Here is a 22,331-nt window from a genome sequence, read left to right as displayed (position 1 = left end):
TAATTAGGACTGATTTCTTACTCTGAGACGCTTACTAAATACGCGCCCAGGTTAATACCCCTATAAGCCATGCTGATGTAGCCACTAGATGTCACTAGTTTTTTTTTTTTCTTATTATCCTCTTGAAAGGTAGGTGTGTTAAAATGTTTTGGATGTATTACAGTAGCACATTTTACATATTTATATGGCTAATACATCAGTGTTTAGTTTATTGGTTCATATGTTTTTTTGTTGTGTATTAAAATATATTTTGGGGGGGGGTTTTAACCATCAGAAATGACTCCCTCTTAGTGGAAATGCCAGTTCCTGTAGTTGTTTTCCGGTGACAGTGTCATTTGAATTACATTTCCTGTATATGACTTTTAAGTGTTTTAGTTTAGATGCTGGACACAATAGGAGGTGGAGCTTTGCTGTGTGGAATTTGACATTAGTGACCTTAACATTGTGACTCTCAGTTGCCCAGTCAGTCAGTTGGAAAGAATAGTACTATGACATGGCAAACAGTAGTATGATTGTGAAATCTTCCAATACTGAATCTAATCCTATTGTGGCATCTGTTTATTTTGTGCTGTGATCCCCTGCCATAGGTGATTTGGTGGCTGGAGAAGGGAATGTAGATGCAGTTTGGCACCGGGGTCGGAATGCCTGGGGCTCTCGTGGACTTTTCCCCTTATCCTGTGTGAAGGATCTAGAGTTATCAGGCCGTTCTAGACAGCTGAGTGAGCGCAGTGCAGCTGCCCATGATTCTGAACTGCCTCCTTATGCCCTGGGCCAAGGTCGTGCTCTCATGAGCCTGCACGCCCAGCTGGATGAAGAGCTTGATTTTCGTGAAGGTGACATCATTACTATAGTGGGCATTCCTGAGCCAGGTTGGTTCCAAGGTGAGCTGGAAGGTAGGAGAGGAATCTTTCCTGAGGGATTTGTAGAGCTACTTGCACCTTTGCGCTCACTCCAGCTTGTAAAGCCTATCAGCATTAGACAGGGTCCCTATTCCTCTTGCAGAATGGAGGAAGAGGAGGAAAAGGAGGAGGAAGAAGAAGAAGAAGAGAGTGTGAAAGACAGTATAGAAATGCAGACCCAGGAAGAAGATAAAGAGGAAGATGGTGTGTTTGGAATTGCACAGTATGAGTTTCGAGCTCTGGAGCCTGGGGAGCTGGACTTTAATGTGGGGGACAGGATACAAATACTCAAAACGCTAGAGGATGGCTGGCTTGAAGGGCAGTTGCATGGCAGAAGTGGTATTTTCCCCCACCGCTTTGTTAAGATGGAGAAACAATTAGAGGAACCAGTGCCAACTGCTAGTGAAAAAAATAGCACCTTTGACGAAGAGAAAGACGACAATTATGCTTCTGAGTATAGCTGTGGTCCAGAAAAACATGCAGTACCAGCACATGATAATGATGGTACCAATCATGAGGACTACACGGTGTGGGATCTAGATTACTTTGAGACAAGAGAAAAATGCAGAGAGGCCTGTTTGAGGGACACACAGCCAGAAATCAGCTGTCAAGACAGAACAACAGTTCAGACCCTGCCTCAGAATCAGTCAGGTCCCAGGAGACAAGAGAGACCACCACCGCCGTTTGTCCATCCCAGTAAAACAGGCAATTCAGGCCCCAGGACACTTCAGAAAACTAACTCAGGAAATCTGATTCCACCCAGACCACAGCTGCCTCCTCGCCCCAGCCTCCATAATAGACGGAACAGCACCAGCAATCACAACAGCCCTCCTGAACCACCTGTCCCCAACACCAGGAACGCCAGTCTTAATCGATCTTATAGAATCTCCTCAAGCCTTCGAAGCAATTCCTCCTGGACCAGAAACAAAGGCTACTATGCCTCTCATGACAGCAGAAACCCTTTCAACAGCAAAAGATCAGCCAGTCAAGCAAAGGACAGACAGAATAAGTTAACTCGCCATGCAAGCGTCAGCGATGCTGACCTTGGAAATTATGGGCATAGTGAGCATAATATATGGTCTCAGGAGCCGGGCACTAATGGTCTGGAAGCCTCTCACACAATAGACTGTTTGTCAGGTGACCTGGAATCCAAGCTGACCCAGCAGCTCCTGGAGTTTGAAAGGAGCCTTCCGGGCAGGTGTGGAGAAAGTGAGGAGCAGTCAGTGCGAAACAATCAATGCAGAGAGAAGTTTTCCCGGCACTTTTCTATCATGGACTACAGTAGTGAGAGTGATATCCTCAAAGGCTCTTACCACTCCTTGTCCCATGATTCACCTCCTTCTAGCCCCAACTCCTCTCTAGAAAGGCGGAAAACATTGCGTCCTCCACCTCCTCGTCCCAGGATTCTAAGACCACCAGCACCTCGTGGTTGTCATGGTCAGTCTTCTCTTAGCAACGATCAAGTTCCTCAAAAGCCCTACAGGCCAATGCGACTAGCTCCACGGCCACCTCCCCCTTGTAACCGACCCCCTATGCAGCACTCCAACCTCTTGGTGTCAACAGTGGAAAAGGAGGGTACACAGCAGGAAAAGGTGGAGGAGGCTGAAGATGCTCTAGAGAGGGAAAGAGAGATTGAGCAAGAGAGGGAAAGAGAGCAGGAGCAGTATAGACTTCTCCTAAGACTTGAGGAAGTTGAAAGAGACATTGACATGTATACACACACAGCACATGAGTTAAGCGCCATGCTAGAGGAAGAGGGAGAGGAGGATGAAGTGGCCCGTCAGCAGGCCCTGGAGAATCTGGAGTTCTGCAATTACACTGTGGAGACTCTCACCCTGGAGCAGCAGCAATTGCAAGGTAACTTGATTTAATGAAAAATCTTTCTTTCAAACAATGCAACACGCATTTCACTACTAAGCATACTACACAATACAAAATAATACAATTGAGCGATTAAATATTTGATACTTCACTATAACTCACTGCTGATCCAGTACAGTTCTGAGATGACTCAATTTAGGCCTGATTTAGCATGATTTTTTTTTGTTAAACTTAAGCTGTCCATTTCAGTAAAATCTTTAGGATAGAGGTTTTGTGTGATTCAGTTTCTCATAAACAAGAAAAGAATTTAGTCTTAAGATAAAAAAAGAGAAGTTGGTAAAACAACAATGGCTCCAATATCATAATTAGGTATGGAAACTTGCAGACATTCCACAAGAGTTTCGAGACTGTCTGTTACCTTTGAGCTCTTATTGGTTTTGCTTTGAGCTCATTTTCTCTAACACACCCCAGGTTTGACATAGCAGCCGTTGCACTCTACCCTCCAATGTTAATAGGTGACTTATACAGCAACCTCCACTACCTTGGTACAGTATGTGTTCAGTATGTAGGTCAGCTTTTACTCGAAATAACTTGACACTAGATGGAGCTGCATTTTTGTTGATGGGACACTAGATGACAGCCATCTTATTAAACCATCTCACACGTGTTCTCAAATTATGATATTTGATAAAGGAAAAAAAAACTGCTACTTTTAGTCAGGAAGCATCAGTTAGTAAATGGGTCCATTTTATTTTTTATACATTATTGTATGTTGGAAAATGTTACACAGCAGAGCAAATCTACACAGTTACAAATTCTCCAACAGATATGGCATGAACTCACCGCCCTTGTTCATCAGGTTGCTTGACTTCAAAAACACTGCACAAAATTATTCGTGTTGTTTTTATCTGTCGTCAAAACTAGTGCGGATTTGAGCAAAACTCATCAGATTCAGCTGAAGCCAGCCCTTACTCACTTATATCATATTGGACATGGGACACCTTCTAATCCGTTTTCTTTCCTGACTTTTATTTCTGTCAACATTGTAAATCAATGCTGAAGGATTCCAGAATATACAATAATCTCATTTGAACTGTCGATATTGAGATGTTTCTGCTATGTTTGCTCTGTAAAGCCTTCTTAATGGCTCCAATCTGCTGTAAATTGGTCTTAACAGTCATCAGTATAATACAAGGTCTATCTCCCATGACTGCCTTTAAAAGGTAGTTCGGCATCGCAGAATATGCTGAGCTTTTTTTTGCACTTTGGTCGAAATTATAATGTGAAAAAAATACTGGATATTAAAATGTCCATCCCCGTAAAATATACATTTCATTCAGTAATAAGAGATAAGTAACATTAATATTCTGAATCTTGATTAGTTATTTCTTGCCTTTAGCAAGACTTGAGCATGCTACTAAGGTGCAGAATTACAAACCTTTCACACATGTACACAGTATGAGGGCCCTCTTTTTTCCCTTTCATAAGGGGTAGAGATCATATCAGTTTTGTCAGGGCTGTGTGAAGCTCATGGCCCAGCCAGGGATCCGCCACCGACTTTGGTGCTCTCTTGTGCAGCCTGTGATGCGTCTCACAGCCCTTCTTAGCCACGTCCTATGGAGTAGGGCCAATCATTTTCCAGGTAGGAAGATTGTTCACTAATATAGGGAAATGTTATAAAGAGACTGTCAAGGTTTTTTTTTAATAGTGGAATGAATGTTCAGTGATGGCTGTGTGTACCATACACAAAGTCACACATGAATTGTTTTCCCACAGCTGTGTAAACACTTTGTATGATAAGAGTAATTTATGCTGCCTGTCTAAAACTTGTTACAGAAACCAACCATTCAGTAGAAGACTTGAATTTCTAATGGAAGTTATAGTAAAATAATCATAAGTTTTTAATTAATGTATATGTCTTAGTTACAACAATCTAATGTTCTTTTTCTTTAATAACCTCATAAACAAGTGTTGCAGCTGATTTATTTTCTCATTCCTGTGAGTTAGTGTGAGTATCAGTTCATGTGATTTTTTTTTATTTTTTATGTTGTATCAGGGTGTGTTTTCCTGCAAGGGCGGGACAGTAATGAATGCGTATAGTTGCTGACGTACTGCATGGGAGTGTTCATAGAAGCTCATCTAAATTCTTGAAATAGTGATAGAATGATACTTAATGTAAATGAATGAAGGAGAGAAAAAAAGTAAAAAGAAGAAAAAAGTAGCTGGATAATGAGCATGAATAATGAAAGAACGTTGAGTAGCTCATGAAAACATACCAGGGCAAGAGGGGGTGGGGAGAAGAACGATAACAGACACATGAGGAGGGGCTTACAAGAAAAGGAAACTTGGAACAAAAAAGTAGCCAGTCCCAGAGTTGAATTAAATGCTTTTGTGTTCTGGAGGCTCTAGTGTTTCTGGCAAAGCGTTCTCTCCCTCTGCTCATACGCCTCTCATACTGTAGCAAGCGGCTTTGACTTGGGGTAGAATTCTCACTCTCGTGTATGTGTGTGTGTTTGTCTCTGTCTGTTTGTCTGCCTGCCTACATCCTTGCCTTTTACTTGAAACTTTTTAGGTCACATAAACGATTTAGTGCTGCTATAATGATAAATTCTTCCTTTGGGATTAATAAAGTAATCTATCTATCTAATAAAATGCAAATGCTTATCTTTCTTCTGATCTTCCATTTTTTTCTGCTCATGTCATACAGTTTAATAACCCCTTCACTTCAATAGAGGCCTCTTTAAGTAGAACTGAAAAACATTCTTTTGTGAAACCCTAGAGAACCTCATTAACATCTTAACTACTGATGTGTTTGGCTGCTTCATGCTCTGTTGTGAATAACCAGTATAACTAAAATCCATACCCAAGAAAAAAGTTAAGGGATAATTTCAGAATAATCACAGTTAAACATATAATAATTTCAATTATTTACACATAATGTAAGTGCTTCTTTGTCCTTAGGTCTTTATAAATCTTAAAACTGTTTTTAAAAAAAAAAGACATTTACATAACCTAGAATTCACCCAGCCTTTAACTACTACAAATGTTCATTGGTACAGTTATAGCATTTCTTGCTTATAAGAAAACAAACAGTGTATTCTTCTAAAAGCATGTGTATTGTGTTAATCTCTAAGGGCCATGTATATGTAAATATACGGTGTTGTACCTGTCATTGCACCGGAGGAATGCTGCACCTGACCTCCCTGAACTGAGTTTCGGTAACATGAGATCCTTAGAACTGATTAGAATTCTTTAGTTAAATAGAAGGCTTAAGAAATAGTTTCTAATTTGCCCAGCATATACCTATATCCCACCATATATTCTGTAGGATTTACTCATCCTGTACATGTATCCTTTTATTACTTTGGTCTAAAGCAAAGTACCTGCACATGTTTTGGATTTGCAGCAGCTTTTAAAATACATTCCTAATAGATACTTCTTTAATAGGTTCAAAAGCAAGGGATATTCTATACTGAAGGACATGAATAGCTGTTTTTTCCCTCTCACACTGAAACAAGCCAGAGATCAGGACAGTACTTAACAATAACCCATTGTGAAGTGCACAGGCACTTTAAACCACACACTAGTCTCTGAAATAATCAGCATGGGTCCAAACTTTTTTTAGATCATCCCACTAAAAGATGAAAGAAAAGTTTTATATAAAAAAAAAAAAAAAGGAACCATGCAAATGTGGGTCAGACAATTATCTGTATGCTGCTTACACACGAGTGAGCACCTAGTGAAAGGGTTATGTTAATCAAGTCTAAACAGGAAATAATGGCATCCTACAGTACTTGAGATAAAATCTGAATGTGTAAGCCTCTTATAGCTACAGCTGAGTGTTTCAAACTTATTATACATGTAACATTATGATTAGGTAGAAAAGTAGAAATTCCGGACTAAACTTGATGGAAAAAATAGCATGATCCTAAGAAATGGAAGCTGCAAGTCTGGATAAAATGTAAATTCTGAAACGCCACATAGAAGTTTTTGCAGAAAAGGAGTAAACCTCAATCTGGTGTTCGTGCATTTCTGTGAAGACTGGCCTTTGTTTTTCTGCAAACAGAGACTTGCAGCCAATCACAGACTTCCTGTAATCCGCCACTCATGTGACTTCACTGAATAATTACCCTTCGTGCCTCCCTCTTTCCTCCCCCCTTTTTGTCCGTTGCCTGCTTCCTATTGGCTAGAAAGATGTAGGGAGTGTAGGATTGAGTTTCTCACAACTCAGCCAGACAGTCCCAGCTCTAGCAGCTGTGTGAGAGTTAGGGAAGAAGAGTGTGTGTTCGGCTATGACCATGTTTGACAGGTGGACTCCTGTTTTTATGGAGGTAAAGAGCAACCATTGGAGGAGCAAACACAGCTGTTTTTGGTGATCCTTCCAGACGGAATGAACGGGCAAATGGCACTGGGACACCCCATGGTGTTTGCCCCAGTTGCCTGGGATTATAGCAAAGCTCCTCCTCGGAGAGGACAAAGCGTGGAGGGGTTGGTGAGTGAGAGCTGGGAGAGAGAAAGGTACATCCAAATGCATATGCACTTTCAGCAACAGCAGCACCTACTGCAGCAACCACAACCAGTAATATGCCCACAGGATTTTGCACCTTCACCAGGCTACTTGGAAAACCAAGCCTACCTCAAACAAGCCAGTGGTATGCACCAGACTTGCTGGGAATATGAGGACTGTGACAAGATACGATACAGAGATGGTCTTCCACAGCAGAGGGACCAGTTTTTTTACCACACACCTGAGGCTGTGTTTCAGGAACCACGGAGGCCACAGGAGTGGCCTGCCAACCATTGCTTTTATGAGCCTAAAGATGATGTGAACTTAACTGACCACAAACGAAATAGGGACCATGTCCAGAGCCCACAAACAAAGGAATATCCTAACCATATAAATCGACACAGACATGACTATTGGGATGAGGATGAGTATTATGATGAGCGGGCGCACTATAGCAGACGAGATCAAAATGCCTACCATGACCGGGACAAAAAGGATTACAATGATAAAAAGAAAGGCAATTACAGAGAAAGGGACTGTTATGGACATAGAGACAGTGACTACTGTGATTATAAAGATCTGGATACTTATGACCGATATAACCAAAAAAACTTGGATAATTATGACCGTTATGACCACAATGACAGTATGCGAAGGGATTACTCCAACACTAGACAAAGAAATAAATATGGATATAGAGATACAGAACATCGTAGACCAAGAGAAAAAGAGTTCAGTGATCACCGTGATACGGATCGCTATGATCGTAAACAAAAGGAACAGTATGACCGGAGGAGAGTCGACCGTGATTACAGTAGAGAGGATGAACAAGACCATAAGAAATCCAATCGCTATGCGTATAGAGAGAAAGACAGCAATGATCAAAGAGACATTGACCAGTATGAGCAAAAAAAGGGGGATCGATCAAAATATAGGGAAAGAGATATTGAGGAACGTAGAAAAGTAGACCAGTATAGATGGAAAGAAAATCCAGATGCTAAATATAAAGAAAAAGACCACTATGCTAGACAGTGTGATGCTCAGTTTGACCTTGAGGACAAGGATACATATAACTCTGGGAAAGATGCCCGGTACAAGCTGAGGGAGAACATCCAGTATGATTATAGAGAAAAGGGTCACTATGATCACATGGAACCAGACCTTCGCGAGCAGAGACAAAAAGACAGTTGGAGAGAAAGGGGCCGTTACCGGCCCCGAGATGCTGATCGCTATTATTATAGAGAAAAGGGTACCGGAGAGCATAGATCTGATAAACGTTATGATAATGGGGTAAAAGACTATTTTGAGGACAGGGAATGGGAGGATGATCAGTATGAGAGGAAAAGCAGGAACTACAGCAAAGTTTCCACAGAGGAGTACAGCAGTGACTATGAGAGTTGGGACCACACTAAGGAATGGGAAAAGGATGTTTATCACAGCCAAACACTTAGAGAGGGGGACATAAGGAGCTATAAAAATCCTGCCACTCTCACCCAATTTGATCATGTGGACACTGGAAATGTGGCAGGAATTGACCCTGATTTAAAAAGATCGGACCTACCAAAACAAGACTGGAAAAAGCTGAATGTTCTTTATGCGGGTTCACTGGACAGGAACAGTTTCTACAGAAGAACAGCTCCAAGTTCACTGAGGAAGTCTGAGTTTGTTATCAACAGGAAAGAAAAGAAAGGTAAAATAAATAAATTAAACATATATATATATATGTAATCAAAAAATGCTTGCTTACATATAAAGCAAGGCCAGAAAACTGATTTAGAACAAGTTGTCATAAAAGGATTACTTAAAAAAGCTGAGTGCATGCATGTATACACCGGTCGAAACTACATAGCAGAAGCTGCATGGCCAGCACATTATTCGCAGCCAGACTCTGACCTTCATTCTATGCCTTGTGCAGTATCTGATCAATTCAGGAAATGCCAGAGGTGCTGACGACACTGTCACCACTGTAATTAACCAGAAGTGTGTCTTTGTGTGTGATTAGGTGCTTTGGCTCCCATTACAGAGCAGAAAGGATTTCACTGATTCTCCACGAAAGGTGATCTTTAAGGCAAGGCATGTAGGGTGTAGAGACTAGTCAAGCAGGTTGTGTGGCTTTATGTTTTTGTTGGCACTCTTTCTCTCCTGCTCTGCTCTTATTTAGTTTCTACCATCTAGTATCTTACATCATACTGGCTAAACATGTGGGAAACATGCTTGGGAAAAATACATTGGTGTGCAGAATGAACATAAAATGACATGTTTTATCTTGCAGGAACAAACTTATCAGCTTATTACTTTCATAGCATGCTAGATCATGTTTGAGATCAAGTTCTGAAGTTAAAGCAAGTGAATAGGTGGGGTCCAGCCTCGCTGTCACAACTGGAGAACAACTGGGAGGTTGACCTGTACCTGGGTCTGATGGGACCTGAGGGTCAGTTGGTCTATTAGGTCAAACCATGTTAGTTAAAAATGTATGTTTTTTCCTTGATCCAGATGTGCATGCATGTCAAGTTAGGAAGGACAAAACATTTATTGCTAGTGTTTCTCACCTGTCGACCACCTTCAGTGTGATTACATTTGTTAGTGAGCTGATTGTGTTTATTTTCTAAGTAACAATGCATAGTAGTATTAGTGTAAGGTGTCTCGAAGTGAGATTCCTTTGACCTGTGTTGTGTTTGGCAGGTGGCCTGGGGAGCCCTGGGTAATCCTCTGTAGTGCAAAGCTATAATTACCACCCGTTGGGGGAGGAGAGAGGCTGGGAAGTCTCGTCTGGGACTAGGATGTGCCTAGCACCAGAGACCCTCCTTTATACAATCTAAAGAAAGCTGAAACTGTTAAGAGACTAGGGTACCTCTGAAAGTATGACTGATTATGCTGTCCCTGGTGGACTCACAGACTTTTGGTCTCTCGTGTAGTAATCAAGTATGTAGCTAAGTGTAGAGATCCCAACTACAAAGAGATGTATTTATGTTATTTTCATAATCCAACAATAGAATTTGACTACATTTCACATGATTCTGAAGCTAGCGTTAAGTACACAGTCTCAGTTGTTGATTATTTTAGGAGTCTAATATGTAGCTATATTTAGCTACATATTAGACTTCTAATATATATAGATATACAGTAGGCTAATAAAAACTCAAGTTTACTCTGAGTATCAGAGGCCATTTGATAGCAAGACTTGACCAGCTGGTATAACTTATGCTGCTCTATCAAGACACATGTTACTGGGTTTTAATCCCTGTGCAGCTGTCCGTGTGGATGGTCTAGAGGGTTTTACACAACCTTGAAGTAACATTACACATAGGGTCAGCATGAACAGCATCATGAGCAGTTTCCATTATGTCTTAGGAAGAAAAGGTATTTATCTAATAATAGAGGTCAGCTACTCGGACACACACCTTAAAAACTATGCAACATTCATCTCACAGGATGACCCTTGACTACTTAAGTAGTAAAAGATACTTTTCAAAAAATTTATAAATTGTATTGATGCATATATTCCAAATCTTCCAAATATCTTCCAAATATTTTCTTTTCTTTTCTTTTCTTTTCTTTTCTTTTCTTTTCTAAAAAAAAAAAAAAAAAAAAAAATCTTTAATTTTTTTTTGTGAAGCTGCTTTGGGACAATGACCATTGTTAAAAGCGCTATATAAATAAAATTGAATTGAATTGAATATACTTAAATTTCATATGGTTCATACCATAGATGGCTGTTTTAAAAATACTTTTTGGGTAGCGTACTGCATAAATAAAAATAATTAATGTAGCTTGTCAGTGTCGGGATGTCTGACATAAAGGTGTCAAAAAGAAGACAATGAAGAACACAGACTATTGTAGTGAGTTATCAGTCAGCATACAGGCGTCCAAGCCAGTGCTGACGCACTGTAAAAGCAGCCTTCTGAGGATCGATGCCAATGCACAGCCCCTTCTGTGTTTAACTGTTGAATGAGACCTTTCAGTCTTATTTAACGCTCTGCTTTTGTCCTTCAATGTCTTGCTTTGTCCCATTAAAAGCCCAGATAAAAGCAGTAGACGTGTGTATTTATAGCATATGTTTGTAATGCTAATCTGACTGTTTTCAGGGGATTACATACTCCCAAATCACTTACACTGCGTGGTTGGATGTAGAGCCTTATCAGACAAGGGTGGGGAGGAGATATTACCAAGACGGCACTATTGCTTGTCATATCATGATAATTCAGAAAATCCTACTATAATGATGTACAGCACAACATTTAGGTTAGCTCACTCATGCCCTGAACCACACTTCATTTTTTTTAAACCTATATTATTAGATATAGTGCTTACAACCAAAAAACAACAACTGGTAAATGAAAAAAAAATACTGTATGACGGCTCAGGCAGCATCTTGTCAAACTCTCTGAATAATCACAAATCATATTTCTCGGTGCTAGTTGTTATGTAGTGTTTTTCTTGTTGTTTTATATCTGCACAGTTAACAGTAATGTGATTGCAGTTTTGACATCCGTGATTCAGCAGTCAACACTTTAGTACTAACTAAAAGTGTAACTCCTGAGCCAGTTTGAAGTGAATGTGGACTAGTTTCATAAATGCTCACATACTTTCAGCTCAACCTACACAAACTATTTGATGAGAGATTCCAGAGGAAGTGCTGGAATGTGACCCCACTGGCTTTGGAACAATAGCAAGACAGACCTCTGCCTTTTTGTTAAGTTAGAATGTCAAGTGTGTTAAGCAGCAGAATATATGTTATTTTCCGTCTCAGATTTTGAAGAAAGTGAAACACATTTAACGTGCGTTTATGATATTTCTATTAAATGTACCGTGTGCCGTGTTTCCCCTGACCTGTACAGCAAGATTTGTGTGTGTCTTCTTTGAAATATTTACATTAGGCGTAGTGTGGACTAATGCTGTATGTGTTTATTGCCTTGTTTTCCATTGTATTAGTATTGTATTAGAGTTATGAAAGCAATCTCAGATTGCTTTTTTTCTCAGCAGGTTTGGTTTGGACAGAGTATCCTCTCCCCCACCTACTTTCAGTTTAAGTATCGCTGAGGTCTACCAGCAAAGTTATCTACGCGTTTGTGCATTCTTGTGTGAACTTTGTGCTGATAATGTGTGTGACCTAAGAGTGCCGTGATAGTTAAGCAGTTCAGAGCGCAGGCACTCAGTGTCGACCCATAAACCACACCAGTTTCATGCTTCAAACAGAGCTACCCATTCATGTCATTGTTTTCAGTTCTGTATACGGTATATTCTTTTGATACTTTTGCTTGATTGTTATTTGTTTCAGGATTTTTTCCCTCTTTTTTTATGGGGGGGGGGGTTATTTAAATTATAGTAATTTAACACAAACAAGTTTAAGGCTGTATATGAAGCTTGGAGCTTATCAAAAGAGACTATCCACCTGCCTGATGTTATATCTGAACAAAAGTGTGAACGAATACTAGGCCTCATTTTGAGAGACCCTTAAGATCTTGATGGAATTTAGATGAGTTGGACTTTAGAAAGGGATTGGTGAATACGAAATCATGGACCAGACCTCCGAAAATCATGTGGCATTGGAGTTGATGTGACATTTTTGTGTGTATGTGCATGCGTGTGTGTGTGTGTGTGTGTGTGTGTGTGTGTGTGTGTGTGTGTGTAGGCCCCAGGACTCCAGCTCCAGCCTTTTGTGAATGTGCGCACCAATGAGTGTGCTCACTCAGTTGTATGTAATGGTTGCGGGTTCCCATGCATTCACATGGTAATGTGGGCCCACATTGGAGCCCATGTCCCAGAGATAGAGCTGCAGAGAAACATAACAGCTTCAATTCTTAAGCAATGAGCCTTAGTAGATTGCACTTCTCATGACTTTGCCTCTCGTGTGTTTGTGTGAGGTTGCCAGGAGGGAAGGTGTGTTTACGAGATGAATAGAGGTAGGCGAAACCCAAGGTTATATGATTAGTGCCTTTATAGTTATTTTCACAATCCTGGACAAGGGTTATAGAAGATCATTAGAATTACAAAACAAACTTTAGATTGGAGCGCCCATTCTTTAATTATCAATATTGAACATGTTTTTGTTAAATCTTGTTAATTTTTTTTTATTCTGCCAAAGTTTGTTTACGTTTTTAATTTTTTTTAAATTATTTATGTAGCCCAAACATGGACAACTTTTCAGGTTGTCTGACTTTATGGAGCAGGCCATCATTGATCATGGGGCATGCATATTACATGAAAACCTTGCCTTACACATCATGCTCTTTCTGTTGAGCTTCATATAGATGGACAAGATGATTTATGGCCAGTATTCATGTCCTTTTAAAATGTTCACTTCTTTGAGTTCTGTGCTCTGGGTCAGGCTTTGACCAGGATGGCCCCTTCCCTGACACCACTGGGTGTGAGGCGCTACAGAGAGGACTGTCAGGACCAGCACTATGGATGGAGATCAAACACAGTATTAAAATGAATTATGTTTTATGGATGAAAGTGAAAGAATGAGAGGCGAAGAAAAAGACCTTTGTATATCTTCTTGGTAGTACCCATTCAACCATTCACCCAAATAGTTACAGCAGACTTTTTATGGGTCCCATATTCAAAATTACCTCTCCCACACAAGGATGTACTTATAATGACTTTTTTCTTGGTGGCACAATGGTTTGGAGTGTTGCTGCCCCACAGCTACTCTACATGATCACTGGTTTGATGCCGAAGTTGAGTTATTGTCGCTGCAGAGTTTCACCTTTTCTTCATATGATAATATTGGGTCTCCGCTTTCCTCCCACCTCAGAAGGGGGATTGACTTTGATAAATTGCCCCTGGATGTAAGTGAATAGATATAAAAGGTGCCTTGTGATGGACTGGCATAGCCTTCGTACCCAGGGTACAACTTGGATAGACTCTGGATCCACCTTATCCCTGACACCTATTAAAAATAGCTGAATGTAGTTCACTATTCTGGACAGAGGTCTTGGGGAAGTATAACACTAATTTTAGTTTTAAAAGCTAAGTTAAATATTGTCTGAGTTACATGTACATGTAGTTGCAGTTTGTATGGGAGATTTTGGATGACTCACTACTTGATTTCTCAAGTTATTTCAAGCTCATCTTTTGTTTAAACAAAGGTGTTTGGGTGACTGCATTTATTACGGTCAATGAGTCACGACTAGGAGTGAACTTCCGATCTGTCCAAGTTCTCGTTCTCAGAAATCCATTTTACATGGCTTTCACTTTAATCGATCAAAACTTTTAAATCTAAGAGTAAACTTTATAACAGTGATCTTTCAACCCAAGTATTTCAGGTTGCATTGAATGTATGATTACGTGTGACAGAAGGAGACAGAAGGAGAAGAAAGAATTCAGATAAATATAAGGAGAATTCATTCTTATTCATAAAGTTTATAAATGTGTGGTGTGTGTAGGACTCGGAATTGGAAAGTCCACTCTTGGAATCAGCTCATTTTTGAGCTTGGTTACATTCAAAGTACAAGTTTGGGTGGGGTTGTTTTCAAAGTGTGTCTTTTGTTAGCAAAAAGATAAAATCAATCATCATACGTTTATGATGTATCTACTTTTCTCAATACAGTGCATTAATGTCTCTATGTTGATTAATCTAAAGTAAATAGTATAAAGTCATTGTAAATTGTTTTTGTCATTGTTAGTCTTTTGGCTGCACCCACTGAGGGGTCACCACAGCGGATCATTTAATCCACACATTCTTGGAACAGGTTTTATGTGGGATACCCTTACTAACGCAACCCTTCCATTTTATTTGGGCTTGGGACCAGCACTGCATCCAGTGGTGTTTGGCATTAGGTTGAAATTGAACCCAAGGCTTCTGCATGGCTGGTGAGAAAACTTCAGTACCACTGAGCCATAAATTTGGTTTTACTTTCAGGATTCAGTACCATAAGCAATATAATGGACTGCATTAATGAATTAATACAGCATGAATACAGCATGCTTTTTGAGAGAATTAGCTTTAACTCAGCATGACGTCAGTACGAGTCACATTAAATCCGGGAGGCATGCCTGTTGTCTGCACATTTAGGCCTTTTGAGGTACACTGATATCATTTAGTGTAGCTGGTTTTTGCTGTAGTAAGTAAAAGCAAGTAAAACTATTTCCCTGTTATAGTCCGGGAATATCCATTTCCTGATGTACAGCGTTACTAAAGAATATCTGATTTATCCTGCATTCGTATTGATTATACAGTAGTTTCTGACCTACTGTACTGTACCAAAGGACTGTTTTTTCCATGGTCACTGTGTCAGGTCTTTATTTCCTGTTTTTCCATCATTTTTTGGAACGCACTTATGTGGGAGTGCTGTTCTGTTTCCACTATTCCTAATGTTTTATTACTCCTACTGTAACTTCAGAGGAGTGAGAAACAGGTCAGTGGATGGTCAGATTACAGGCTAAATCTTTTATATCTTTTATTTTCTGTATCTGTAACAGTCATGGGGGAAAGAATAGTACACAATTATGTTACATTTATTAGCATGTATTATTCATAAGTCTCTCATATCATTTTAAAGATTTTTTGGCAGACAGAAATGAACACTTCATTGATGTTTAAGGGCATTCATTCGTTAATAGTATTTGTAAGATCCTGGCACAGCATCTCAGTGGGGTTGGCGCCTGAACTTTGACTTAACCCTTCCAGCACCTAGATATTTTTTATTCTTTAACCATTTAGATGTTGATTTGCCGGTGAACTTTGAATCATTGTCCTGTTGTATACGTAACTCTGTTTCTGTCCAGCTAAAGCTGGAGGACAGAAGACATGTTCTGCTATAATATGTAGTTCAGGGTTTTATCAAAGATTCGAAACGAGCCCAAATCAACATTTCTTGCAGCACCATGCTTCACACTTGGCATGAGTTGTTTGTGGTGTTGTGCTTTGTTTGAGTTTTTACTAAACATGGAGTTGTGCACGATGACCGGACATGCTCACCTTCATCATTTCAGGACATTGTTACAGAACGTTTGTGGTTTTCCTTTGATGCCACTAAACAACCTAAATCATGCTGTCATACACTTTCTGGATAGAAGGGAATGGCTCTTAGCTCCATAGTCTTTTCCTGTTTGTCATGTACACAAACATTTAGCTTGCTGATAATCACTGTCTTAGTGGTTGTGTCCTTTTTTTTCATCTGGTTTCAGAATGTTGGTTAACATTTTTGGAAAATTTAGGAAACAAAAATCCAAAGGTAAAGGACAATATGCTTTTATTCCAGGGTCCGATTTCTATTCAAGCAGCTAATTAAATGACATAGTACCTCCACAGTGTGATGAAAGCCAAAACCCCTGATTTTCATGTGTTGTAATTTTAGATTTACCTTTTGTGTTTATTCAGAGATGACTCTGCTGTCAGCCCAGCCTAAATCTCTAGAACCAGCCCCAGCCTCTGCAGGCACCACCGAGGATCCTGAGCAAAGAATGCTAGAGAAAAGATCAAAGGTCATAGAGGAGCTCCTGCAGACTGAGAGAGATTTCATTAAAGACCTGAATATGTGTAGGACAGAAATCATCCTACCCCTGCAGAGAAAACAGGTAACTATAAGTACTGCAATGTGTAGTGCTATAAATGCTAGGATAGTAAGGAATGTTTAGATTTTTTTTTCTTTAATAAGATGCAGATGTATTCATGCATTCTTGGTTTTTGTCCTTGTTTTAACATAATGCCTATGTATTAAGGTCCAGAATATAGACTTTGATGGGCTCTTTGGCAACATCGACTCTGTAATCGATCTCTCCACACGTCTTGAAAATGATCTTCAGAACACTGATTCGATAGGTAAGAGAATAACCTCTAAGTTACAGCATCTTCTTGCACATGTTAAAATGTACTATTTAATGCATGTATTTTTTGTTTCTCAGGAAAAGTGTTCCTGGACTTCAGATCAGAATTGGAGCAGGTGTACAAGGTGTACTGTCAGAATCATGACGATGCTATTGCATTGCTGGAGTCCTATGAAAAAGATGAAAATATTCAGAAACATGTGCTGGAGTGCCTGGAGAACCTCAGGTTGGTTATATAGTGTTTGCAGGTACATAGGTACAGTTAGCCTGCTGCATGGTGTATATCTGGCTATAGTTAGTATTTAGTGATCGTGTTGATAATATATACATATATATATATTAGCAGTCATTGTGTGAGATACGTAATACACTGTGTAGTAGTAGTGCTCATGTTATTGTGCAGAAACCTTTGGCTTACTTCCAATAAAACAAATTATTATTCTAGTACAGTATATGTACAGGGATCATATTTGTTTAGTTAGCCATTTTTTTGTACAGTTTAAATGCAGGAAGTCTTCCTTGTCATCCCGTGTTTAACTTGATAAAACCAAATATACAGTACTGTCAGTTGGCACCTAATGTTGACTTTATCGTATGTTTAGTTTATGAGTTTGAGTCACGCCTTTTGGTTTTGCCTTATTCGTAATTTGTCATAATGTAGAAAAGTAAAATCAGAGATCAATATCAGTCTTGTCATTTCATTCTGCTTGTAAAGGGTCTATGCAACATAATTCATAGCCTGTTTAAATGAATCATGTTATTTTTTAAATGATTTCCCTGTAATCACAGCTTGCCAAACAAACAGGAAAGGAATTAAGTGCCCTGTTTTCTGCACTCAAGTCTAAATGTATTTCCTTTTTATCACTACAAGCATTTTTTTTAAAAACAACTATTAGTACATTAGTGTGTTTGGCTGTTAATAGAGCTGACAGGGCTTTGTTAGTGTCCGGGCTCCTGTTAGTGTCTAGACTTGACTTTCCCGCTGTCTTCTTTTGAGAGAAGTAGTGAGCCTTTAATTTCTTTGCTCAGTGGGGAGCTGTGTGGGGCCAGTAGTGCCTTGCTGTTCCTCTGAAGTGGCTCACTGATGCCACATGCTGCCTTGGCGACTACAAGTTTATTAAACTAACTTAGAGGAGTCATTTATTTTCTATTAGATTTGTGATGGTTACTTGCTTCTACAGGCTTGGTATTTCAGACAGGTCAAACTGCTAGTAGTTACATAGTGTCTAATTTGCAAACACAGAAGCAGGTCCCTTAACCCAACATAATCTGTTTTGTCCCGTCTCTCTCTTTTTTTCCTCCCATCTCCCTGACAGAGCGATATACCATGAGTGGTAAGTTCACTACACAAGCTTCTGCATGTGAAGTGCCTCACAGCATGCGTGATGTTTATTAACCCTCATAACTTGTTTGTTTATGTGTCTGCATCCAAGGGAATTGTGTACTCAAAATGCTTTTTTTGTTTACTGTATTTTTGTGTTGTGTTGGCTGTCTCTTGTCAGGGCTTTATTCTGACTTGGCTTAAATCTGCACTCACAGATTTAACATATGCGCATGCATGGTATATCAAGTCAAAATTTAACCCCAAGTGAAATGTTGGCTTCCTTTTTTTTTTTTTTAGCTTTGTTTTGCTGGCAGCTGGCAAAAGGCTGTGTGGCGCTATGATTTAAATATTAACACACTCCCTAGGAAAATATCAATCCCAGTTTGTGTTGCTGTTTATTTTGTTTCCTTGAGGAACTTAAAAAAACACACACTCACACACACACACACACACACACACACACAAAAGAAAGTCTGTTTGCTCCATAACACTGTTTTTCCCTTCTATCACTGAATGGAAAATGTAGTAAGACGCAAACAGTTCATCACATTTGAATGGGTTGTTTTTATTCCTCTAATTAGACAAATTTAATTTTTACAAATTCTATTTTTATAGTCTTGCCTAACCAGTCACTCCAGTATCTTGTATATTTTATATTCACGCAATTAAACTGCATTTAATGTGAATAAGCCTAAAAGCCTTACCTCAGGACGGTGTCATATTGTTGATTTGCTTGCTTACTTTTACTTTTCATGCCTTTTCCGAGATTACTCTAATATCAGCCCCATCATAGAACCCTATTTTGATTTATTTGGTGTAAAAATAAACCCATTGTAAAAAGGATTACAATGAAAAAGTGCTTTGATTCTAAAGAATCTTATGGAATCTTTTAAAGAAAGTCTTATCTTTGCTTTCTTTTTTCTCAGGGGCAAGACGAACTACATAAATCTGGGTTCGTTTCTGATAAAGCCTGTACAAAGGGTAATGCGTTATCCACTGCTGCTCATGGAGCTTTTAAATGCCACACCAGAGTCGCACCATGACAGGAAGCTGCTGGCAGAAGCAGTGTCATCTGTCAAAGGAATCAACGTCAACATCAATGAGTACAAAAGAAGAAAGGACCTGGGTACGTGTGTGTGTGTCTGTGTGTGTCACAGTCTGAACTTGCGCTTCGATTTCTTAATGCAAGTAGATTGCAGATCCCAGTGGTTGTTATACAGCATTAATGCCAGACTGCCCTCTACTGTTTATAGTGGTGAAGTACCGCAAAGGGGATGAGGACAGACTCATTGATAAGATCTCCAAACTAAGCATGCATTCCATCATCAAGAAATCAAACAGAGTGAGCAGTCACCTCAAGCATCTGACTGGAATTGCGCCACAGGTATAATCACTTCATTGCAACTGCACATACACATATTGCTGTGCAATCTGATGGTATTTTGTTGAATTGTAAATTTTATTTTATTTTCGTCAGATCAAAGATGAAGCATTCGATGAGGCGGAGAAGAGATTCAGATTCCAGGAGAGATTGATTAAGTCTTTCATCAGAGATATCTCTCTTTATCTGCAACACATAAGGGTGAGAACTATTCAGCTCCAACTACGAATTACGCATTATAACAACTCAATGCTCATTTTAATTAATTATACAAACAGAATCAAGTGTGTACCTGACTGGTTGGGATGAAAACCCACATCCATGTTGTATACTGTATAACACTAACAACCTGGATCCACACTTTTTTTCTTAACGTTTGTGAATTTTGATTACCAGGAGTCAGCCTCTGTGAAGGTGCTGTCAGCCATCAGCTTCTGTGATATCTACACAGAGCGACAACAGCATTTGGATCCTGAGTCCTTCCAGAAAGCTCATCGGTGCATCAGTGACGAACAGTTCGCCGGATTTGTGAGTCTGGGTCAATAACCATGACCATTTATAATTTTTAGCATTTTTACGATTGGTATAATCAGTTATGTAAAGAAAAACTCTTTAAAATGTATGCATGATGTCTGCAGCCACAATTAAATTATTTAAATTAATATAATAATAATAATAATAATAATAATACACTGGCCAGCTATAACAATATGACCTAATAATGAGTACAGTAGGTTCCCCTTTAGATAATAAATGCTATTCACGTCACCTGTCAGTGGTCACAATGTTATTGCTGATCAGTCTGTAAATCACTATATTTAAGACATCCAAGCTATGAAAGAATGTGTATTGAATTATGTAGAACAAAGTGTGTATGTAAAAATACTTTTAATTGATCTATGAAGCTACCTAATAACGATATTCTTTCGGGTGTGTGTCTGTATGTGAGTAGAAGGAGAGGACGGAGGCTCTGGTCATCTTTCCCCTCACCCAGCTTCTTTCCATGTTTGCCGGTCCACACAAACTGATCCAGAAGCGTTTCGACAAGCTGCTTGACTATGATAACTGTAAGGAGAGAGCCGAGAGGTTGAAAGACAAACGTGTGCAGGAAGAGCTGCAAACAGCACGGAACAACTACGAGGCCCTGAATGCCCAGCTGTTGGATGAGCTTCCCAAATTTCATCGTGCTTCGGAGGAGCTCTTCACCAACTGTATGCGGGGCTTCGCCCAGGCACAGAGAGACTTCATGTTTTTTACACTGGGAGAGCTCACCCCACTTCTGCAGGTGAGGATAGATCATGAGATAATGAGACATATGTAGTTCAGATGGATGATTTCCATGATATCTCTACCCTAAGAGTCACAAATGTGGTTATTAACAGTGAATTATGCTATAATGTCTCTATGCTTATAGCTGTCTGGTATCGGAGGAACAGAGGGAAACCTGGTGTCCCTGTTTCAAGAAGACCACAGCAGGGTGCTCCAGCTTTTACAGAGCTTCAGCTTCTTCCCAGAGAACCTGCCCACACCACGCAAAGCCAACGAGAAGAAAACCCTGGAGAAACAGACTACCAAGAAGCAGCTGCTAAGCCCTGTGAGTCAGACTGTTTAGTAGCAATCAATCTCAATCACCCCCACCATCAAACAGTATTAAGACTTACCTTTTATTCTCTCTTATACAGCCAAACTACATAATGCAGACTGATGAGCATCGTGCAGGGCTACTTGCTCTGTACGGCCCAGAGAAACTATTCCAAGCTGAAAGGAATTTTAATGCTGCACAGGACCTGGATGTGTCCATATTGGAGGGAGACATAGTGGGAGTCATCAAACAGCAGGACCCCATGGGTAGCCAGAATCGTTGGCTTATAGATAATGGTGGTATGTATTTTAATTAGGAATGCTGTTTTTACAATTGTTTGTTTTATGTTCATTGTGTTACGATTTGTTTTAGCTTTTTGGAATAACTGTTGTTCTGTATGCTTATCTCATAGTCACAAAGGGCTTCGTTTACAGCTCCTTCTTAAAGCCCTATAATCCACGACAGAGCCATTCAGATGTTTCCATTGAAAGTCAGTCTTCCAATGAGTCAGGATATGGTGGCTCCTCGCCCGTGTTCTCACGCCAAAACAGCAACAGCACGCTGACATTCAACCATGAGACATCTTCCGTCAGCTTCTCTTCAGGACACACTTCAAACCATACATCACAACGCCTGTCACAGGACTCTAATTCTACCCACAGGATCCCCCCCAATGATTCTCCCTTGCCAAACTATTCTAACACTAATCAGAGGGATACCCTTGACTCCAGTTACAAAAATTTCTCTCACCAGAAAGAATTGTCTGAGACTGCTGTTCATAATGCTGCCAATCACAGGGACTATTCAGAGCCTTTATACAGAAATCCCGCCAATTACAGAGAATCCAGTTACACTACACCAACTAATCACAGGGACTCCACAGACTATACAGAAACAGACACTTGTTCCTCCAATAAGAACTCCAGACACAGAGCCTATGGTTCTTATCAGAGACAGAACAGCGAGAGTTCAGTGCAGAAAAGGAGACCTCAGTACCCTGCTGATGAGTACATAGAGTCTGACCATGAGCAGGATGGCCATCAGGT

The 22,331-nt window shown here is 39.8% G+C and overlaps 1 protein-coding gene across 3 annotated transcripts in view; it reads left to right on the top strand.

Annotated features, from left to right (window-relative positions):
* The window catches only part of dnmbp (dynamin binding protein), a 36,069-nt gene that overhangs the window by 12,405 nt on the left and 1,333 nt on the right, over nucleotides 1–22,331 (top strand). Inside the window, exons 4-16 of one of the 3 annotated variants that reach the window (XM_053511328.1) lie at nucleotides 588–2,756; nucleotides 16,553–16,749; nucleotides 16,894–16,993; nucleotides 17,077–17,224; nucleotides 18,315–18,332; nucleotides 19,249–19,448; nucleotides 19,576–19,706; nucleotides 19,800–19,904; nucleotides 20,100–20,231; nucleotides 20,656–20,988; nucleotides 21,118–21,297; nucleotides 21,386–21,584; nucleotides 21,698–22,329. In XM_053511328.1, the coding sequence (XP_053367303.1) occupies nucleotides 588–2,756; nucleotides 16,553–16,749; nucleotides 16,894–16,993; nucleotides 17,077–17,224; nucleotides 18,315–18,332; nucleotides 19,249–19,448; nucleotides 19,576–19,706; nucleotides 19,800–19,904; nucleotides 20,100–20,231; nucleotides 20,656–20,988; nucleotides 21,118–21,297; nucleotides 21,386–21,584; nucleotides 21,698–22,329 (4,544 nt within the window). Of the gene's footprint in view, nucleotides 1–587; nucleotides 2,757–6,807; nucleotides 8,918–16,552; nucleotides 16,750–16,893; nucleotides 16,994–17,076; nucleotides 17,225–18,314; nucleotides 18,333–19,248; nucleotides 19,449–19,575; nucleotides 19,707–19,799; nucleotides 19,905–20,099; nucleotides 20,232–20,655; nucleotides 20,989–21,117; nucleotides 21,298–21,385; nucleotides 21,585–21,697; nucleotides 22,330–22,331 lie in introns of those variants that run through there. The other 2 variants (XM_053511330.1, XM_053511329.1) reach the window with 2 other exon arrangements.

This window comes from Clarias gariepinus, chromosome 14 (genome assembly GCF_024256425.1).
Source record: "Clarias gariepinus isolate MV-2021 ecotype Netherlands chromosome 14, CGAR_prim_01v2, whole genome shotgun sequence".
NCBI classification, from domain to species: Eukaryota; Metazoa; Chordata; class Actinopteri; order Siluriformes; family Clariidae; genus Clarias; species Clarias gariepinus.
Note: the sequence above shows the minus strand (reverse complement) of the source record. Positions and strands in the feature narration are given on the sequence as shown.